This window comes from Phoenix dactylifera, chromosome 8 (genome assembly GCF_009389715.1).
Source record: "Phoenix dactylifera cultivar Barhee BC4 chromosome 8, palm_55x_up_171113_PBpolish2nd_filt_p, whole genome shotgun sequence".
NCBI lineage: Eukaryota > Viridiplantae > Streptophyta > Magnoliopsida > Arecales > Arecaceae > Phoenix > Phoenix dactylifera.
Genome location: NC_052399.1, coordinates 23720908 through 23737721, shown reverse-complemented (window position 1 = coordinate 23737721; position 16814 = coordinate 23720908). Strand labels below are relative to the sequence as shown.

Below are 16814 nucleotides of genomic sequence, written 5' to 3'. Positions count from 1 at the left end.
GGAATGAGTAGGAAGGGAAATAGAATCAGCAGACCAGAAAAAAAATTAGCTTTAGTGCACCTGGATTGTGATTTGTGCGTGCCTTCATAAATAAGGTTTCAAATGATTCATGGTATCCTACGAACAAATCATTTGGTAGAAACTTGATCAAGGATTTCGCTAGCACTATTATGACCAGTGATGGACTAGCTTATGAAATGCAGGAACAAGGAGAATTATTTTGAGTTGCCTGTGAATCCAGAAACACTGGAACATCAAATTTTACGAGTCTCTCATGGACGACCTTATTATTACAGCAGGAGCTACAAAGTACAAGTGGGCATGCATTACATGCAAACAAAATCACCTGAATATCAGTTTAGCATCCATATAACAGGTGAAAAGAACCCCTGGTGCAATTACATGACACCAGTGGAGATGTAGCAGATGTTTGCAGTCCAGGAAAGTGATGATTACCACATTTCAATATGTAAACATGGTATACAATTTGATGAAACCCTTCATAGCCCGGATAAACACCACCTTTTGACAATAACAGTACGCATAATTTTTTTCCAAAAAGGCCTGCTAGGTCCAATCTACTGCATAAACTTAAACCGACTCCAAGACAAAAACCTGTTAGAAACTACCCGGTAAACAGACATAAGACATCTAACAGACCTGCTAAAAACCACGGAATCAAAAAGAGCTTGATATAAAGTGTGAAAGCAGCGTACGATATTAGCAGGCTTTAACAATGTACTTATTATTGGGTGGAACAGTTAGGCCATCCAGGGCACCACCACAATTGACTTGGTCGCAATACCCAAACAGATACCCATTCATTCCAAAAAACCAAGCAACCTATTGCATGAGAGATGATCCATTCACTCATGCGAGTTCCATTTCTGCATAATTTTTTACCAATACCTCAGGCATTCGTCTGGAGACAGAGCATAGCATGCCAGCTCCATGTTTGGGCTTTGTATTCTTGACAGGCAGGAGTTAGTGCAACATTGTACACCTAGAGGAAAAATAATTTAGATGTTGCAGATAATTCTCCAATAGCATCAACAGAGATGACACAGGCCATAATACGCAACACAAGATGTAACATCCAGAGAAAGGAACCCAAAGTTAAAATGTTATATTACAAGGGGAAAAGTATACAAAGTGATACTTAAAAAAAAAAACGACTCCTATCCTAATCTAAACCTAGAGTTCAGCATTCCTTAAAAACCAACCCCCTGATATTTGTCCCGCACAGGCATGACAGACTCGAACCAAAAGAAAAAAAAAATAACATAATTTACAGATTCCTGAAGCACTTCAACACCAAGCCACAGAAAAGAGTTCTGGTGCTTCTATCATCTGCCACATCTATTGTACCAACTTGCCCAAAGAACCCCAAGCCGTTGAAGCTCATGCCATGAATTACATGTTTCCTTCAGCTGTCATTGTATATATCAATCCGTGTGCAAAACCTAAACTCGAGCAAACTTACCCTCCCAAGTGCAGGTTAGGCTTTCTTTCCTCCATCAGCAAATCTGGTCTCCGATCCATGGCAGGTTCCATTACACATTTTCATCAACAGTCTCTTCAAAGCCTCATGCTGTGGATGTCAGACTCAACCTACCACAAGCATAAAAACACAATACCACCAAACAGGACAATATAAAGAAAACAGAGCAATAGAATATTACAAACATTGAACTTTGGGCATCATGAACACTTGCCTTAATGCAGGTTTCCAAGCGGCATCCAAACTCACACCCACATGAGCTTTGAGGGCCACTCCAATTGTGATATTTGCCTTCAAATATCAGAGACGAGGGAGAATAAGAAATAAGCCATTCAGTGAAAAATTACTTCACTACCCCATTGAACTTCCAGAAGGAAAACATGCACCAGAAGGAACCTCTAGCTCATCCGTCATGCCATTTTGCACCATTGCCTTTCCGTTAAAGCACTCATTCTCCAAATGGGAAATTCCTCTCTGTGATGATTCCTGGCAGTCGTTCCTGGCAATCTCTCCATCATCACTGGCCACACATGCTCTCTGAACTGCTGCAGACAATTGATGAAGCCCTGTCAATTTCCACATGCAGAGTCCCATCGCTCAACTTCATATGAACATCATTGCTGATATTCCCAGCATGAAGTATTTCTGTATCACCCACTTCTGCGGTCCTATCAACAACAGCCAAGCCCTCCTTCAAACAATTAACCTCAGCATCCACTGTCATCACTGGTTGCTTGTCCTGTGAAACACCTCGGGCAATACCATTAACATTGCCATCAGGTGTGTGTGTCTGCACCTGTCTGATTGGGCTAACGAAGTTCTTGTTCGCTTCCTTATCCAGTTCCTTTTGGCCATCATTTTTTCTCTCAAGCCAGCTGTTAAAAGCACCATCAGGATTCTGTCTAAACACTTCGGTTTTCACAACCATACTGACAGTAGGTGCTTCCATCAACCCACCATTTACAGATTCAGCTATAGGAGGCTTCTGCCTGTTTGGGGATGCCCGTTTCTCTGGTTTGTTCAATTTAGCATCACTTACATCAGCATCCTTTTTCCTCTTAAGGCGTCCCTCTGCAGATCCACCTTCACATTCCTCAGATCCACTTTCACCAGAAATTCGCTCTGCCTGGTGCTGGCTTATGAGCCGAGATGGACGAGGCCGCTTGTAACCATCTGGAAAGACATAAGAAGGAATCTGCTTCCTCCGAACATGAGAAACATATATTTCCATTCCAGGTTTCCAAAACATGTACATATTCACAGAATGCCTGAACTCATCAACTGTTCCACGTATATCAAATTGCTGGCCTTCTTGTGTTTTCACCCCTTGTTTCCTTTGCAAACCCATGAAGAAGGCACAATGTGAACACTGCTTGGAAAGGTCTACATACTCACTGGGGTATGGATGGCACTGCAACATCCCATATGTGTCCCGCTCAATCTGTTTAAGGTACAAAAGAGAGGAAAGTGTGAAAGAACAATGTGCATCAAAATTACGTCGTAAACAGCCAGTGATGGAAAATTAAATATACTCAAGATTTTTCATATCTGCAGCCAGTAATGGCAAATTACATATACTTAAGTTTTTTCATATCTGCCAAATCTCAGTGCCATGTTGGAAGAGTTACTAAGAAAAGATTTGATGAAATGAATTTTAAGTCAAAGAAGGAACTTACCTTCAGAGTCAACTGCCTCAACCGAGATTCAACCCATCCCTTCCATAATCGCAGATCCTCAGCATCTGCAGCAATAATGTCAACCTGCAGATAGTTTTTATAGGTTTCGAAGAAAAGGTAAGGCTCAAACAGAGCACTCCAGCTGGCCTTGTTTAATTCGATGTCCTAGGTAAGGAGGGGGGAAAATGAGTATCAGAATGGAACAATAAAAAGACTTAGCAAGCAGTGCCACAGTGGACATCACAAACTTCATACCTCACAGATTTTATTGCCAATCTGAAATTGTTCCATCATTACACGGAGGGTACTAGTTGATACATTATAGCTTGAGTTCATGCATGGATATGCAGGTGTAATTATAGGCATATGATGAGTTCGATCACGAGGGTTCTTGCGTGGATCCCAAACAGGGAACCCAAGTTCATCCTCCTCAATGGCACATAACATCACAGGATTTGGCCAGCGCCACTGTGTATAGACTCTGAAGAATCGGGAAACTAGCATACTTGGCACAGCATTGGGATAAAGCTGGCAGACACGAGCAACTAATAAAGCCCAATTGACACCCCCAAGAAATCCAGTAACCTAGACAACAAAGAAAAGAGACCGAAAAAAAGGAAAAACAAAATGAAACATTCAAATAGTCAAATAATTCAATTAATATCAAGCAAAAAACCTCCCAACTTACGTTCGAGTACACCCCGCGCTTCTTAGCCCAAAACTTTAAGCACCTAAGCGTGGTGCGGAAATTCTACAGAAAACAAGATATGATTCAGAAATGTACAGTCATGATAAGTAAACCAATAAAGAGTAATGTAATCCTTAATTGTAACCTCAATGTTAGGTACGAGTCGAAGAATCTGATCTGCCACCCTGCAGCCATTAAGACTTCGAATGGTTGCTTCATCAACATTGTAAAGCACAGATCCATGAGAAATGTCTAAATCCTGCAAGGAAGTTTGTACAGCAACACTACATGCATCAAACATAAAATAAAATCAACAAAAGATCTACAATGCACATTAAATTAGGTCTACAGGTAGTTGATTGTCAAACACTAGAGGACCCCCAAATCTATGTTAAGGCAACAATGGAAGTGAAAAGTAAGTAGACCACAAGTACTATACAGAACAAATTAGACCCTGGCATGAAATTGCTGACATGATACTTTTCTAGCTGGTTGATATAATTTTTATCACCTGCAGACATCTTATGTAAGATTTATAATGAAAATGAAATGTTATAAGCAAGATTCTGCCCTCATATAAACCAAATATTTGCAGCTAATTAACTTCTCAATGAAGCCTCACTCAACCAGTCCTATGCCAAACTCAACTTATTGCTCTATTTGACACATGAGAATGCAGGCCAACACAAAGTTCAAAAAGCCATACTTTTCCATCCACAATGTTTCCGGATGATAAAGAACAGATAATGATGCTCCTCTTGGTCAGGCTGAGAAATCTCTAAAGAGACCACAAAATTTCGAAAATATCACTTCTAAACAAAGAAAAGAAAAACAACAACTGTGAAAAGCAAAGAGAACAGTTCCTCATGACGGGTAAAAATAAGAGTCCAAAACTTATAAGGAGGGTTTATCTTCTGAATAAGCCTATTTTATAACATAAACAAAAAAAAGAATGAATGAATGATTAAGAATTACCAATTGATGCAGAACAGCATTTTCAAAATATAAAAAGAGGTTGTGCTGCTTCAAGGAATTTTACCCGAATTAAGCGGACAAGGATACTTTACAAAAGTTACTAGGGCACACACTTCATTAGGACAACACAAATTATTGAAATGACATAAATATAAAAGGAAGAATTGAATGCTGCTGCCAAAAGGTAATATAGCAATCATAAAAAATGGTAACTATCTAGAAGAAAGGTCGGGAACAGCTCTCCTAGGGGTAAAAATGCATTGCATATTCAACAATGACAAATTTATATGAATAAGGCATTGCGGGATTTAAACTATCATATATTAAATGATCAAATAAAAAACAACATGCAAGCGATTTGTTTCTAAACATAAAAAAATGATGACAGACAATATATGATGCATATCCTAACCAAGGGAAGCCACTCAAAAAAGGTGGGGAAAAAAGATGAGATTGTAATACACGATAAGTTTAATGATGGAATTGACAAGGAATGGAAACTAGGAAATAAGACATAGAGAATGAGATGGCGGCCTAGTGCACAAAGCTTCCACCCCTACAAGGTTTGGGGAGGGTTAGATAAATGTAGCCAACCCCATGTGCGAAGAGGCTGTTTCGATATTTTGAACGCATGACACTCAGGTCACAACGGAGCAACCTTAGTGTTGCACCAAGACTCACCCTCTAAAGGGTGTCCTCCCCCGACCGCGGAGTTTGAGAAGGGTCAAATGAATGCAGCCTTACCCCCCACATGCAGAGAGGCTATTGTCGTGCTTTAAACCCGTGACCCCCAAGACACAATGGAGCAACTATACTGTTGCGCTAAGACCCACCCTCAACAATGAGATGGAGGGACAAAATTTATTTGCATATAGAATGAGATGGCGGCCTAGTGCACAAAGCTTCCACCCCTACAAGGTTTGGGGAGGGTTAGATAAATGTAGCCAACCCCATGTGCGAAGAGGTTGTTTCGATATTTTGAACCCATGACACTTAGGTCACAACGGAGCAACGTTACTGTTGCACCAAGACTCACCCTCTAAAGGGTGTCCTCCCCCGACTGCAGAGTTTGAGGAGGGTCAAATGAATGCAGCCTTACCCCCCACATGCGGAGAGGCTATTTTCGTGCTTTAAACCCGTGACCCCCAAGACACAATGGAGCTACTATACTGTTGCGCTAAGACCCACCCTCAACAATGAGATGGAGGGACAAAATTTATTTGCAACAAAATATGATGCTTAGCTGTTAACAGACTTACTTCAGGAACAATTAAGAGGGAGATACTAGCATAAAGAAGATCAATAGATATTCCATGGAATTTGAATTTCATAACAGGAACATGAGCATCTGGCACAGGTTGTAGCTCAGTCACTTCATCCATTTCTGCCAAAATTGCATGCAAAATAATGAAAAAGTCCTCCTGCAGAAAGCGTCCAACAAAACCAGTGACACAAAATTAGACCAAATAAGGTTTAAAATATTTCAACATTAACTGAACAGTATATTCAAATGACAATTAGACCTCTCGGTTAACATATGAAGGTCCAACACACAGAGTGTCAATGTCAGCCCCAGGTCCATGAACCTGTCAAACACCAGATAATATATGATACTCAAACGTGGAACAAGTAGTTGCTTGGTCTTCTAATATGGAGGAAAAAAAATTAGGCACATACCAAGGAACTATCACCAGTATATCAAATTGAAGAAAAAGAAAAACTACCCAGAAAATTAAGAGAAAATTGCAGAAGAATGACTCAGGGAAGAACAAACCAAAGATAAAGCAGTATGGACCTTAAAAAAAAAGACACATAAGGGTGCGTCAGATTGAGAAACCAAATTGCAAGAGCTATGGCAAAAATAGCTCCATAATTTTATCTATTGAACAATACCAGCAACATTACAAGCAAACTTCAACCAGGGCTTGAAAATTTAAAGAATAAACCATAAGAGACAATGGAGAAATCCACCAATATGTCAAAAATGTTTTTTAGAAAAAGTTTAAACAAGCAGCGCATGAGCAGAGTATTGTCATACTATATAACAAAAGCTTGGCTGGATGACATAGGAAATAATATAGATATGGTTCCAGCATAAAAACAATTGAAGTAAAAAAGATAACCGAGCATGTGCATAAGAATATTGACAGATTTTACTCCAATTTCACAATAGTTTACTAAATGTAATAAATAAAGTAGCATATATAGACCATCGCAATATACAAAGCACCAACACAGAATGATAAATAGAGACAAACAGACTGGCCCATAGGCTCAATTTTGTATTGTTTGGGCCAGGTTGATGGCTGTTTCATTAAGAAATTAAGCAAAGCAGCCAAAGATTGGTCCATTCCCATCACTGACAGAAGGTAAATTAGGGAACGAAAAATATTCCACACTCATGCACTAATAAAAACCTACCTTTTAAACATATTTTGAAAAACAACTACTTGTGGCAAGTATGCTTAATCTACCAAATCGGGATTTTCATTCATTAATGTAGCATGATGTTAATGATGGAAGACACAAAAATCTAAATACCTATTAATAGTTCACTTATATAAAAGTGCAGTTGACTAGGATGATAAAATATCTTTGTAGCATTCCAATGCAATACACTGTAATGCAGGATTTGAAGACGAGCAATTTGTACTTAGATAAGCCACTACATACAGCCTTGTGAATTGCATCAGTAACCATCTAGCAAGGTTTGTACCGTACAGAGCAGTATGGTAGAATCAGCAGCTTGTCTCCTCTAGCTAACCTGATTCATAATGATCCAATCACTCATTTGAGTTTTGCTTCCATATCAGAGAGTGTATTTAGAGGAGGATTTCCTGAATTGACGCAGGCAGCATTATAGGAACTGTTAACTAAATAATTTCCGTAAAGGTACCCAATCAGATTTTGACAAATAAAGCTACATTAATGGTTCCGGTAGTCAGGAGATATGTTTAAAAGTTCACTGTGGTTTAACGGAAGATTGTAATCCTGGCAGACAAGGCTCCTCTAGATCTCACCTGGACCCTCCATTGTAGTAAAATGCCCATGTTTCGGTTGATTTAAATAGAGAAAGGTGGAAATGGAGATGGTAGCTAACCCTTAAGTTGCAGAAAGGTTCATGAAATAATAGAAGTCAATTAATAAGAATGAAAAATTCTAGTGGTGCCCATTATTGTTTTAACTTGGAATCAAACTCTTACTATCATCTCATCAACTGGTTAAATGTTTGAGAATTTTTTAAAAAAATTTAAAAAATGTTTGAGAAGTTTTTTAAAAAATTGAAAGTACAAGACCAGATTTAAGTGACTAGCTTTTGCACAGATCAAAATGAAATTGTAAATCAGAGACGATCAAAATGGATCGGTGCTGGAATCAGATTCTTTCAATTTTCTTATGGTGTGAAAAATAATTCAGAGAAGTTGGAAACATCAATAGAATAATAGTTGAATGAAGAATTAAAAATCACCAGACATCAATGGTAGCAGCAGCAGCAGCTACTACAAATATTTATAAACAAGAAAATACTAATGGACAAAAGAAAACACAAAATCGCTATCTTGATCGATAAATAATAATAAGGTGGAGACCACTGGATAAATATGACAGGTCATGAAGAGGATGCAAACACATACAATAAAAATAGGAAAGTTATTGAAAAAAAAAACAGTTGGCTTGATCTATCATAGAACAGTAAAAATCAAGCCTGCGGATGGATCCATAAAAAGGACCACCAAAATGCAGCAATAGATAATAAGAATTGGCAAGGGTAAAAAAACAAGCCTGCAAAGGAAATAACAGCAAATCAATTCATAACAAGTTCCTTGAGTGAGGCAAGTCAACCATTATTGTGGTTGCAGCTATTAGTTATCATCAACAATCTTCTAAAAGTTACTCAAAATTCCTACTCTAGCTCATTCAAGACCCAAACAAGTTGCAATTTCTTTTTTCCCCTCCAGCAGCTAAAAGAAAACAAAAATGATGAATGTAGTACATAACAAAAAAGAAACTGAAATCTCAAACTACAAAAAATAAATTTTACGATGCAGCATCAAAAGTTGAAAGGCAAAAGCATCAAGATCTTGTTATAACCTTACCTAAATCATTAAGGATGATAACAATTATGTATCAAAACATAAGCATTGTTAAAGATAAAAAAAATGCAATAAAATGCAAACAGCAAGAAGACCACAACTAATCCCAAACATTGACACACAATAATGTATTAAATTTTCCTCCATATCACCAACTGTTTTACAGTGTACATCTAATTATCCGAAGCATTATCACAGTTGCAAAAAACTTAAAATGCTGAGTTTAATAAAGATTCTAATTGGTGGATAAGAACTCATTGATTCACAAAGCCAGCCCAAAATAAGTTCCTATAGTCCGGGAAACCTGATAAGACATAAGAAAAACTACCATTCAATATCCAGAGCAAGAATCTAACATAAATTCTCTTACCCCTAAGCGATATGATCCAAATGTAAAAATGACAGCATTTGCATCCTCGACCATTTGATCAGTGTACCCCCTCTGACGAGTTAACTGCTTAACCCAGTTTTTAACAATCTGAGATTCCATCAGACAATACCACAAGAAGTCAAATCCATTGCAGTTGAACAGTTGAATAGAATTTAGGAAACAATCACATATATACAGCAAGGTCGAAAACCAAATAATTTTGCATGGAAAAAAAAAGCAATTAGTAGTCATCAAGCCAGATCATTCTAAAAGGATGGATGATCAGTGCAGCTTTCAAAAGCAACAAAGTGATCACTTTAATATTGTCACTGAGCAACTAACAAACACCAATAAAAGAAAAAAAAAATGTAATCAGAAGAATTGTTATGCAAAAGCAGTAAATTTGAATAATCTGACAAATTACATGGTAGACGAACAGGAAAGAGAAGAAATGTATAATACTTTTTAAAGTAAATTAAATTAATTATCTACTTATATGAAAAACTCTTCCATGCCCTTAAGGACAACACTTGAAAGTGGTAAATTCAAATAATCTAATAAATTCCATAGTATGAGACCTGGAAAGAGAATAAATGTATGAAAGTTTCAAAAGTAAATTAAATTAAAATCTACTTCCTTACAAGAATGGCTGTTCCATGCCCGTAATGGCAATACACCTGAAGTGCCATATAAGCAAGACTATTCCATGCAGCTTGCCGGGGAAATATTAACCAAAACGAAAAATAAGACATCCATTTGCCAAAGTCCTAATCCATACTTGTGTATTTCAAACAAAAAAAAAATGAAACTAGTAGGATGATGTACAAGTTTTAGCCCCTTATCATTCGTATAACTCATTTCCCATTTTATAAATTCTTGGTAGTGGTGTTAAACAACCTGAACAGCCAAGGCTCAACAAAAGCTTGCTTCAAGGTTGATTTGAAGCTAAATAAACCAAGCTGAACCAGCAATCTAGGCTCAAAATTAATTTCAAGCTGAGTCAAAAATAGACCCAATTCGATTAGGATCAAAAAAAATATATATACATATAAATATATAAATAGATATATATGCACACATACGCACACATGTATATGTGTACACACACATATATACATATATACATATATGTGTGTGTATATATACATATATACCGACAAAGGGAGAGTTGGAGAGGGAGAAGAAGAGACAAGAAGAGAGAGAGAGGGAGGGAGAGGAAGAAATGGAGGGAGAGAGGCCCAGAGAGATGGAGGGAGGTCCAGAAGCCCTCGTTGAGACAGGTTCCCTTGTCTCGTTTCCAAATAGGGGCCTTTTTTTATTTTGCTAGTTTGAACTAAAGCCGACAACTGTTGCCGATCAAGCAAGCAAAATAGAAAAAAAAAGCCCCTGTTCCAAAACGAAACAAGGGAACCCATCTCGACAAGGGCTTCTGCCCCCTCCCCCTCCCTCCCTCCCTCCCTCCCTCCCTCTCTCTCTTCCTCTCCATCCTCCTTCTCCCCTTCCCCTCACCTGATTTTTTGAACAAAGGGATGGAAACGTGCTGGTTAGCCGTACCAGTCCCGAATGACACAGACACGGTTCAGGGGTGCTACATATATGTGTTTGTGTGTGTGCGTGTGTGCGCATGTGTCTGTGGGTCTGTGTGTCTGTATATGTGCGTGTGTGTGCGTGTGTGTGTGTGTGTATGTGCGTGTATATAGTTTACATAGCGACCATTAGATCTTAAATCCAACAGTCCACAATATTAAGACTGTTTCAAGCTTAAATATTTATTTAATTTTTTAATCCATTAAATATTAAATCAAATTTGAACCAAGCTCGAATCAAGCTTTAATTTAAACTTGAATCTAGCTTTGTTCAGGATTGAATTAATTTCTAGCTCGATTTAGGATTTTCAAGCTGACCAAATAGGTTCATGTTCAGCTTGGTTCAAAATTAAGCAAAAGTCGAGCTCAAAATAGTGATAAACAAATTTAGCTTAATTTTAACTTTAAGCTCAAAATTAAATTCAAACCAAGCTTGACCAGACCCTATCTAAATCAAGCTTGGGTCATGTACACCCCTACTTCTCATTTATTCCAAAAAATTTCATTGAAAAGCAATCAGTAGGTCTTACCATAGAGTCTTCTGATTTAGAATTTGTGGAAACTGAATTTCACATAACTAGCAAAAAATAGCCACTAAAAGAAAAATAGAATGCAGTAACACAAAACAGTGACTTCACTTCAGCAAAATCCTTCAAATCGAGAGTCATGCTGAACCCCCTTATGCTCCCTTCTCCACACCACTCACGGCATCTGTTAATTATACAAGTTCTGGTTTGTTATTCTAAGACAATTCCTCATCCCCTGCAGCCTTTTAACTAGTCTCTTTTTTCTACCACCTTCCAGAATGACACCAGTCCAACTAGGACCAAGGGCATAGCCAACTAGGCTTGCTACCGCTCTTACCAATAGGCTATTGGCAATTATTTAGAAAAGTAAACCCCTTCTCTCACTTCATACAGATGTTTACTAGGCATTTCCATAGCCATACCCAGCTCCAAAAGCTGATTCACTATAGCCATATTGTCTAGGAGCTCCAGTTGCACACTCCAGCACCCAACTCCAAATGCTGATCCGCAAAATAGAGCTTGAGAATGTGAGCCTCTTGTGAGAATTCATTTTTTCTGTTTTTTATGGGCATGATACGACTTGTTTACTCATATAATTCACGTGAAGATGACTTAAGAGGAGATGAGTCTCATAATTACCATTTGAAAATAAAATGAATCAAAGACTTTACTTTCAATTTCTAAACTTCTTTTGCTGATTTTGAGTTCCATGATAGGATGAGAATTCACCTATACAAGTCATTTACTTCCATTACCTGCTGAGCTTTAAGCAGAATTTAAAAAAAAAAATAAAATAAAATTTTAAACCATTTTCTCTCAGTTTTGATACAACTTAAGAAAAGCATACTGCAGATCCAATTACAAGATTAATTTACATCAATAACCAAATAAATTTCATTCAGATTATTGCTGAGACTAAACATACCAGACAGTTATCACCCTTGACTTTCTTTTCTTCTGAACACTCAATAAAACTCTTATATACATCCCAACTTTGAACTTCTTGACATGAAGCTGCTCGTTGTTACCTCGATCAAATCAGAGTTCACACCATCCACCCTGAGCAATTAGGAGGAGTGGGCATAGGTCGCATATAAGTCTCCAGGTCACAGACAACACCCAACATAAAGATGTACACTTCCCCACTTCAAGCTACAATCCAATTCTTTTGATTTTTACTTCCTAGAATAATAATCATGCAAATAATAACAAGACCCCATTCATTGCCTGTCCATGTAACACCTTTCCCTAGGGCAAAACTTGACTCTATTCAAGCTAAGACCAAAAACACTCATTTTTTCCATGGAAATACATTTGCAAGATTAAAACTAAAATTCCTTTCTAACGGCATATGATTATTTCATTGGAAAAGATCACTACTTTTGACTTTGCTTGATTGTCTGCTCCCAACTTCATTCATGAAAGAAGTTAAACAAGAAGATGCTACCGAAGAACTCAAAACTATCATGCACGATGGAGAGGGAAAGAGGGAGGAGTGGGAAAAAACAAGTATGAGGACTTCATCTCAGTAAGTAGTCAATCAAGGATGTATAGCCTTGCCAGCTAAACCTATCATAGATCATTTTATTTTATAGTCTTTCTCCAAGTTCCAAACCATGTATATTCCAGAATGCCAAACAAGGCCCATAATAACTTCATCTCAGACAAGTGACTGTTTCTTTACCTCATTCTCTACGAGAGTGATCCAACTACAACAACAATTTAAAAAACAACCAGCTGATTTTGACATCATTCCAATCTCCAAGCAAATGTCTCACAAACATGCTGCTAATAAGAAAGCATATCAGGTAAATGAAAATGTGGTATTTTAGCTATGATCTCTTTCCTGAAAATTTTTGAATGTCTAACTAAAGCAAAGTTTGAAACCATTAGATAAAACTCTAGTTGACTTTACTAAAATGTGGCCATAAGACTGCTTTTCCAACATTAAACACATCCAACTATATCAAGTTAACTGATCTACTGCATAAATTGCTAGCTAATCCCCGACATCATCTATTAAAAGGTTTTGTTTTTGGTTAATATAATAGTGAAATTCAACAAGGAAGGTATCTTAGAGCATAAAACCAGTGCCAAAAATAGGGGCAAGTAGGTTATCAAACCAAAACTTCAATAGATATTACCTTATCTATCTCTCTTAAAATCTCCTCTCTCTTTGCAGCTTCCTCCTTGCTCTCATAAAGCCCGGAATCAAGCAAGAACTGTCACATAGCAAACACGTATTAGAAACCAAGATAGCAATTAATATAAACAGGTAAATAAAAGAACGGAGGAGGAGGAGGAAGAAGAGGAAAGGGCCATACCTTTTCTAGTTCCTTCGTTCTCTGGAGATCCGCCTCTGTAGGCCCAGCAGTTGAGATTGGTTTTGTTATGCCATACTGCCTCGGAGCTTGTGGCGGCGTGCTGCCCATGGCATCCGAGATGCCCATTGGTTTCAGCCTAACGAAAGCCCTACCGAAATCTAACGCTCAATATGACCCTCTTCCCCTGATAACACAGCTAGTTGTATTGCAAAATTACTGCGCACCTCCTCAGCACTAAAAGCACGAGAGCGATCCAAAGAATAAGAACTTGGAGACACAAAGGAATCCTCCAAAACGAAAGGACAAATTCAAGCACCGACACACAAAAAATAGTCTGACTCGGATCTTCGAGGAAAGAAGACAAATAATCAGGATCAAAGATCACAGCCGTATGAACACAACTTCTTTGCAAGAGGCCCAAGACGATAAGCACCTCGGAACCCTAGAACCACAAGGAGGGCAAGGGAAATAGATCCGCGCTGCAGAAATCCAACGAGGCCAACAATTTCTTCTGAAGAATTCAGCGAGGGAAGAAAAAGCCGACCATATAAAAAGCCTTATATTCGGAAACTCCAACTCCAATGGGGAAAGCCGTTCCCACCGTCAGCAACAGAAGACGCGGATCGAAACCCTAGAGTCTTCAAGTGGAAGGAAAACCGGAACCCAAACAAACAAATCCAACTCCAAAAACCGCAATATAGAATTCAGACAGGCAAGAAACAACAAACCCTAGAAAACGAATCCGAGGCGAAGTCGAAGAGCGAAAGGAAAGGGGATCGAAGGAGGAACCGAACCAGACAGAGGAGCAGCTCCAGAGGGCTTCTTCCGCCGAGGCGATCTCCGGATCTGCCACCGGAGGGTGGCGGCGAGACCCAAAATCCGGGCGGGGCGAGGGGGGCGGAGAGTGAGAGCAACTTCTTGAGACGGTAATCGCGGAGCAGAATTGGAATTAGGAGCGAAGAAAATAAGGAAAAGGAATCCGGGTTTGAGACGGCTGCACGCGGTTTTCTGAAGGCAATCTTTTAAAGCAGTTTCTCGGCCAGCCGGTGCTGGGGTTTGTCCCGTGGGAACTAAAATATCTCTCCGTACTCCCTCTGCGTTGCTAATGCTGGATTTGGTGGAAAAAATAGGTATAGTCAGCGTCGGTGTATATTTTTTTTGGAAAAAGGGAAGCCAATTGCCACCCAATTGGGCTTGTGAACAGTTCCACGTCGTTTTGGTCAAAACGACAAGGATGGCGTTGGCCGTGTGATGTAGGACAAGTCAACGGGCCCTTTGCTCTCCCTTACTGTGTAGTGGCTTCGGCTGCCTTATTTCGCACCAATCGACAGAGCCATGTGGCATGCGCTGATGATATCTGCATCCGTCTGCTAAATTGAGAATGTGGGCCTGGGCCTATATAAGGCCTATGGGCTATGGTGGACTCTGAGCTTAGGTCGATCAAGCTTGGGCTGGGCCTATCTCACTAAGCTCAGCTATTTGCATCCCATTTTCTGGCTTGCAGGAAGAAATCCATATTGGTTGTTCAGCTGGACAGCAAACTCCTTCTATCAGATAAGCCAAGCTCGATTCCATCTTGAGCTCCAAATATCCCTTTCATGCACCGAGCTAAGCACAAGCATCTTGATTCTCAGCTTGGTGTTACTTCTCTATACCACTATAAATGTTTATATGGGGTCCTTCTCATTGTTCGAATATTATCCAACTTGACCCTTCATTTGGGATCAAAACTCATGTCAAAACTCTTCTAATGAAATGCACCAGGAACTCTTGCTCAACGTCACGGAAATAGAAGTAACGAGTCCAACAAAATCATCAATTATGTAAGGTGGAATCTTTGAATATATTAGATGAATTGAATCGGTTAAATATGCTAACATCCTGAAACGGACACTTGATTGACGCATTCACATTACAGCCAGCTGCATGTATGCACGAGGAAGAAGTAGAACTACATGAATTGATTTTACTGGAATAACGAGTGCACCCATCTAATGCAACTAATGCTAGCCAAATGCCGCTTAAGAGGACAAATGAGTTGGTATAATTCCATGTTGGCTGGATTTGGCAATGAAATCTCCGCACTTAACTAGCTAAAAGTTCGCATCTTGATGCGACACCAGATCTAGGATTCACATCGAGTTTCTTGCTTATATCGAGTCAAGCCAAAGCCAATATGAATGTGTATCAGATAAATTACACATGAGAAGAAGGGAATGGTGTATGATTCGCTTTCTCAACAGGTGCACTGTCCTATAGTCATTCTCCCCCAGTAAGTTGTTTGAAAAGAGAGTGAAAGCGAGTACGTAGAGCTCATATCTTCCGTTGTCGTCGTTATTATCATGATCAATGCCAGTGAGACAGATTCAAAGCCCATCATGCAGTAATAAAAACAAAAGTGGGCCGGCATATATTCTCAATCTTGTTTGTTGGGACATGGGCTAATATGTGACTCGTATGGCTCTCTGTTAAGTACTTGCCTTGAGCTACTTAGTTTTTTCTCTTTTTTTGAGAGAATAAGAAGGCAAAAAAAAAATTCTCCCAAAAATGGTGGAACCTGATAGTCCAACACTGGAATCTCGTATTCCATATCAATTTCGGGATGAACTAGCTTTTAGCATCAAGTCCAGCTCATGTGCTCCACCTGGAACCTAACCCTAGCGGCCAGGTGATCTTACCAGATCCTAACTATTCCGGTTGAATCAAATTGAATTAGATTGGCCCAACTAGAACTGAGTGATGTTTGCTGACTAAGGTCCTGTTTGGGAGAGCTGTTGGCAGTAGAGCTGTTGGAAGTAGAGCTGTTTGAAGTAGAGCTGTTATAAAAAGCTGTTTGCTGTTTGGTAACTACATTCGTAAAGTGCTGTGGTACTTTATTTTGTGTTTGGTAAACAAACTGAGAAAGTACTTTTGTATGACAAAATTACCATAAAGGACATTGCATAGTATTATACAACAGAACATAATAAAATATAACATAACTTAATACATAAATATACGATATAGTATAATATTATTGTAATATAAAATAATATTATGTTAAGATAGCATAATAGTAATATAATTATTAGAA

The 16814-nt window shown here is 38.7% G+C and overlaps 1 protein-coding gene across 2 annotated transcripts; it reads right to left on the bottom strand.

The window, feature by feature from the left end:
* Positions 1–1090: 1090 nt before the first annotated feature.
* On the bottom strand, positions 1091–14813 carry LOC103713411 (nuclear poly(A) polymerase 4-like). 2 transcript variants are annotated; one of them, XR_605064.4, is made up of 11 exons: positions 13742–14813; positions 13562–13639; positions 9305–9412; positions 6364–6426; positions 6100–6261; positions 4011–4124; positions 3866–3928; positions 3433–3762; positions 3178–3342; positions 1716–2942; positions 1091–1611 (listed from the first exon to the last, which is right to left on the bottom strand). XR_605064.4 is itself a non-coding variant. In XM_008800327.4 (10 exons), exons 1-10 carry the CDS (start codon positions 13865–13867, stop codon positions 2019–2021), a joined length of 2133 nt encoding a protein of 710 aa, XP_008798549.1. In that variant the 5' UTR covers positions 13868–14813; the 3' UTR covers positions 1091–2018. The 2 variants fall into 2 exon arrangements, 1 of the variants encoding a protein (XP_008798549.1); XM_008800327.4 differs by having other exon boundaries at positions 1091–2942.
* Between the last annotated feature and the right edge of the window lie 2001 nt (positions 14814–16814).

Coding starts and splice junctions, on each gene's coding strand:
- LOC103713411 (XM_008800327.4), bottom strand. CDS start 13,867: ATGGGCATCTCGGATGCCATGGGCAGCACGCCGCCACAAGCTCCGAGG. Junction 3,343..3,432: donor TTGGCAATAAAATCTGTGAG/GTATGAAGTTTG, acceptor CTCCTTACCTAG/GACATCGAATTAAACAAGGC. Junction 2,943..3,177: donor TGAGGCAGTTGACTCTGAAG/GTAAGTTCCTTC, acceptor TACCTTAAACAG/ATTGAGCGGGACACATATGG.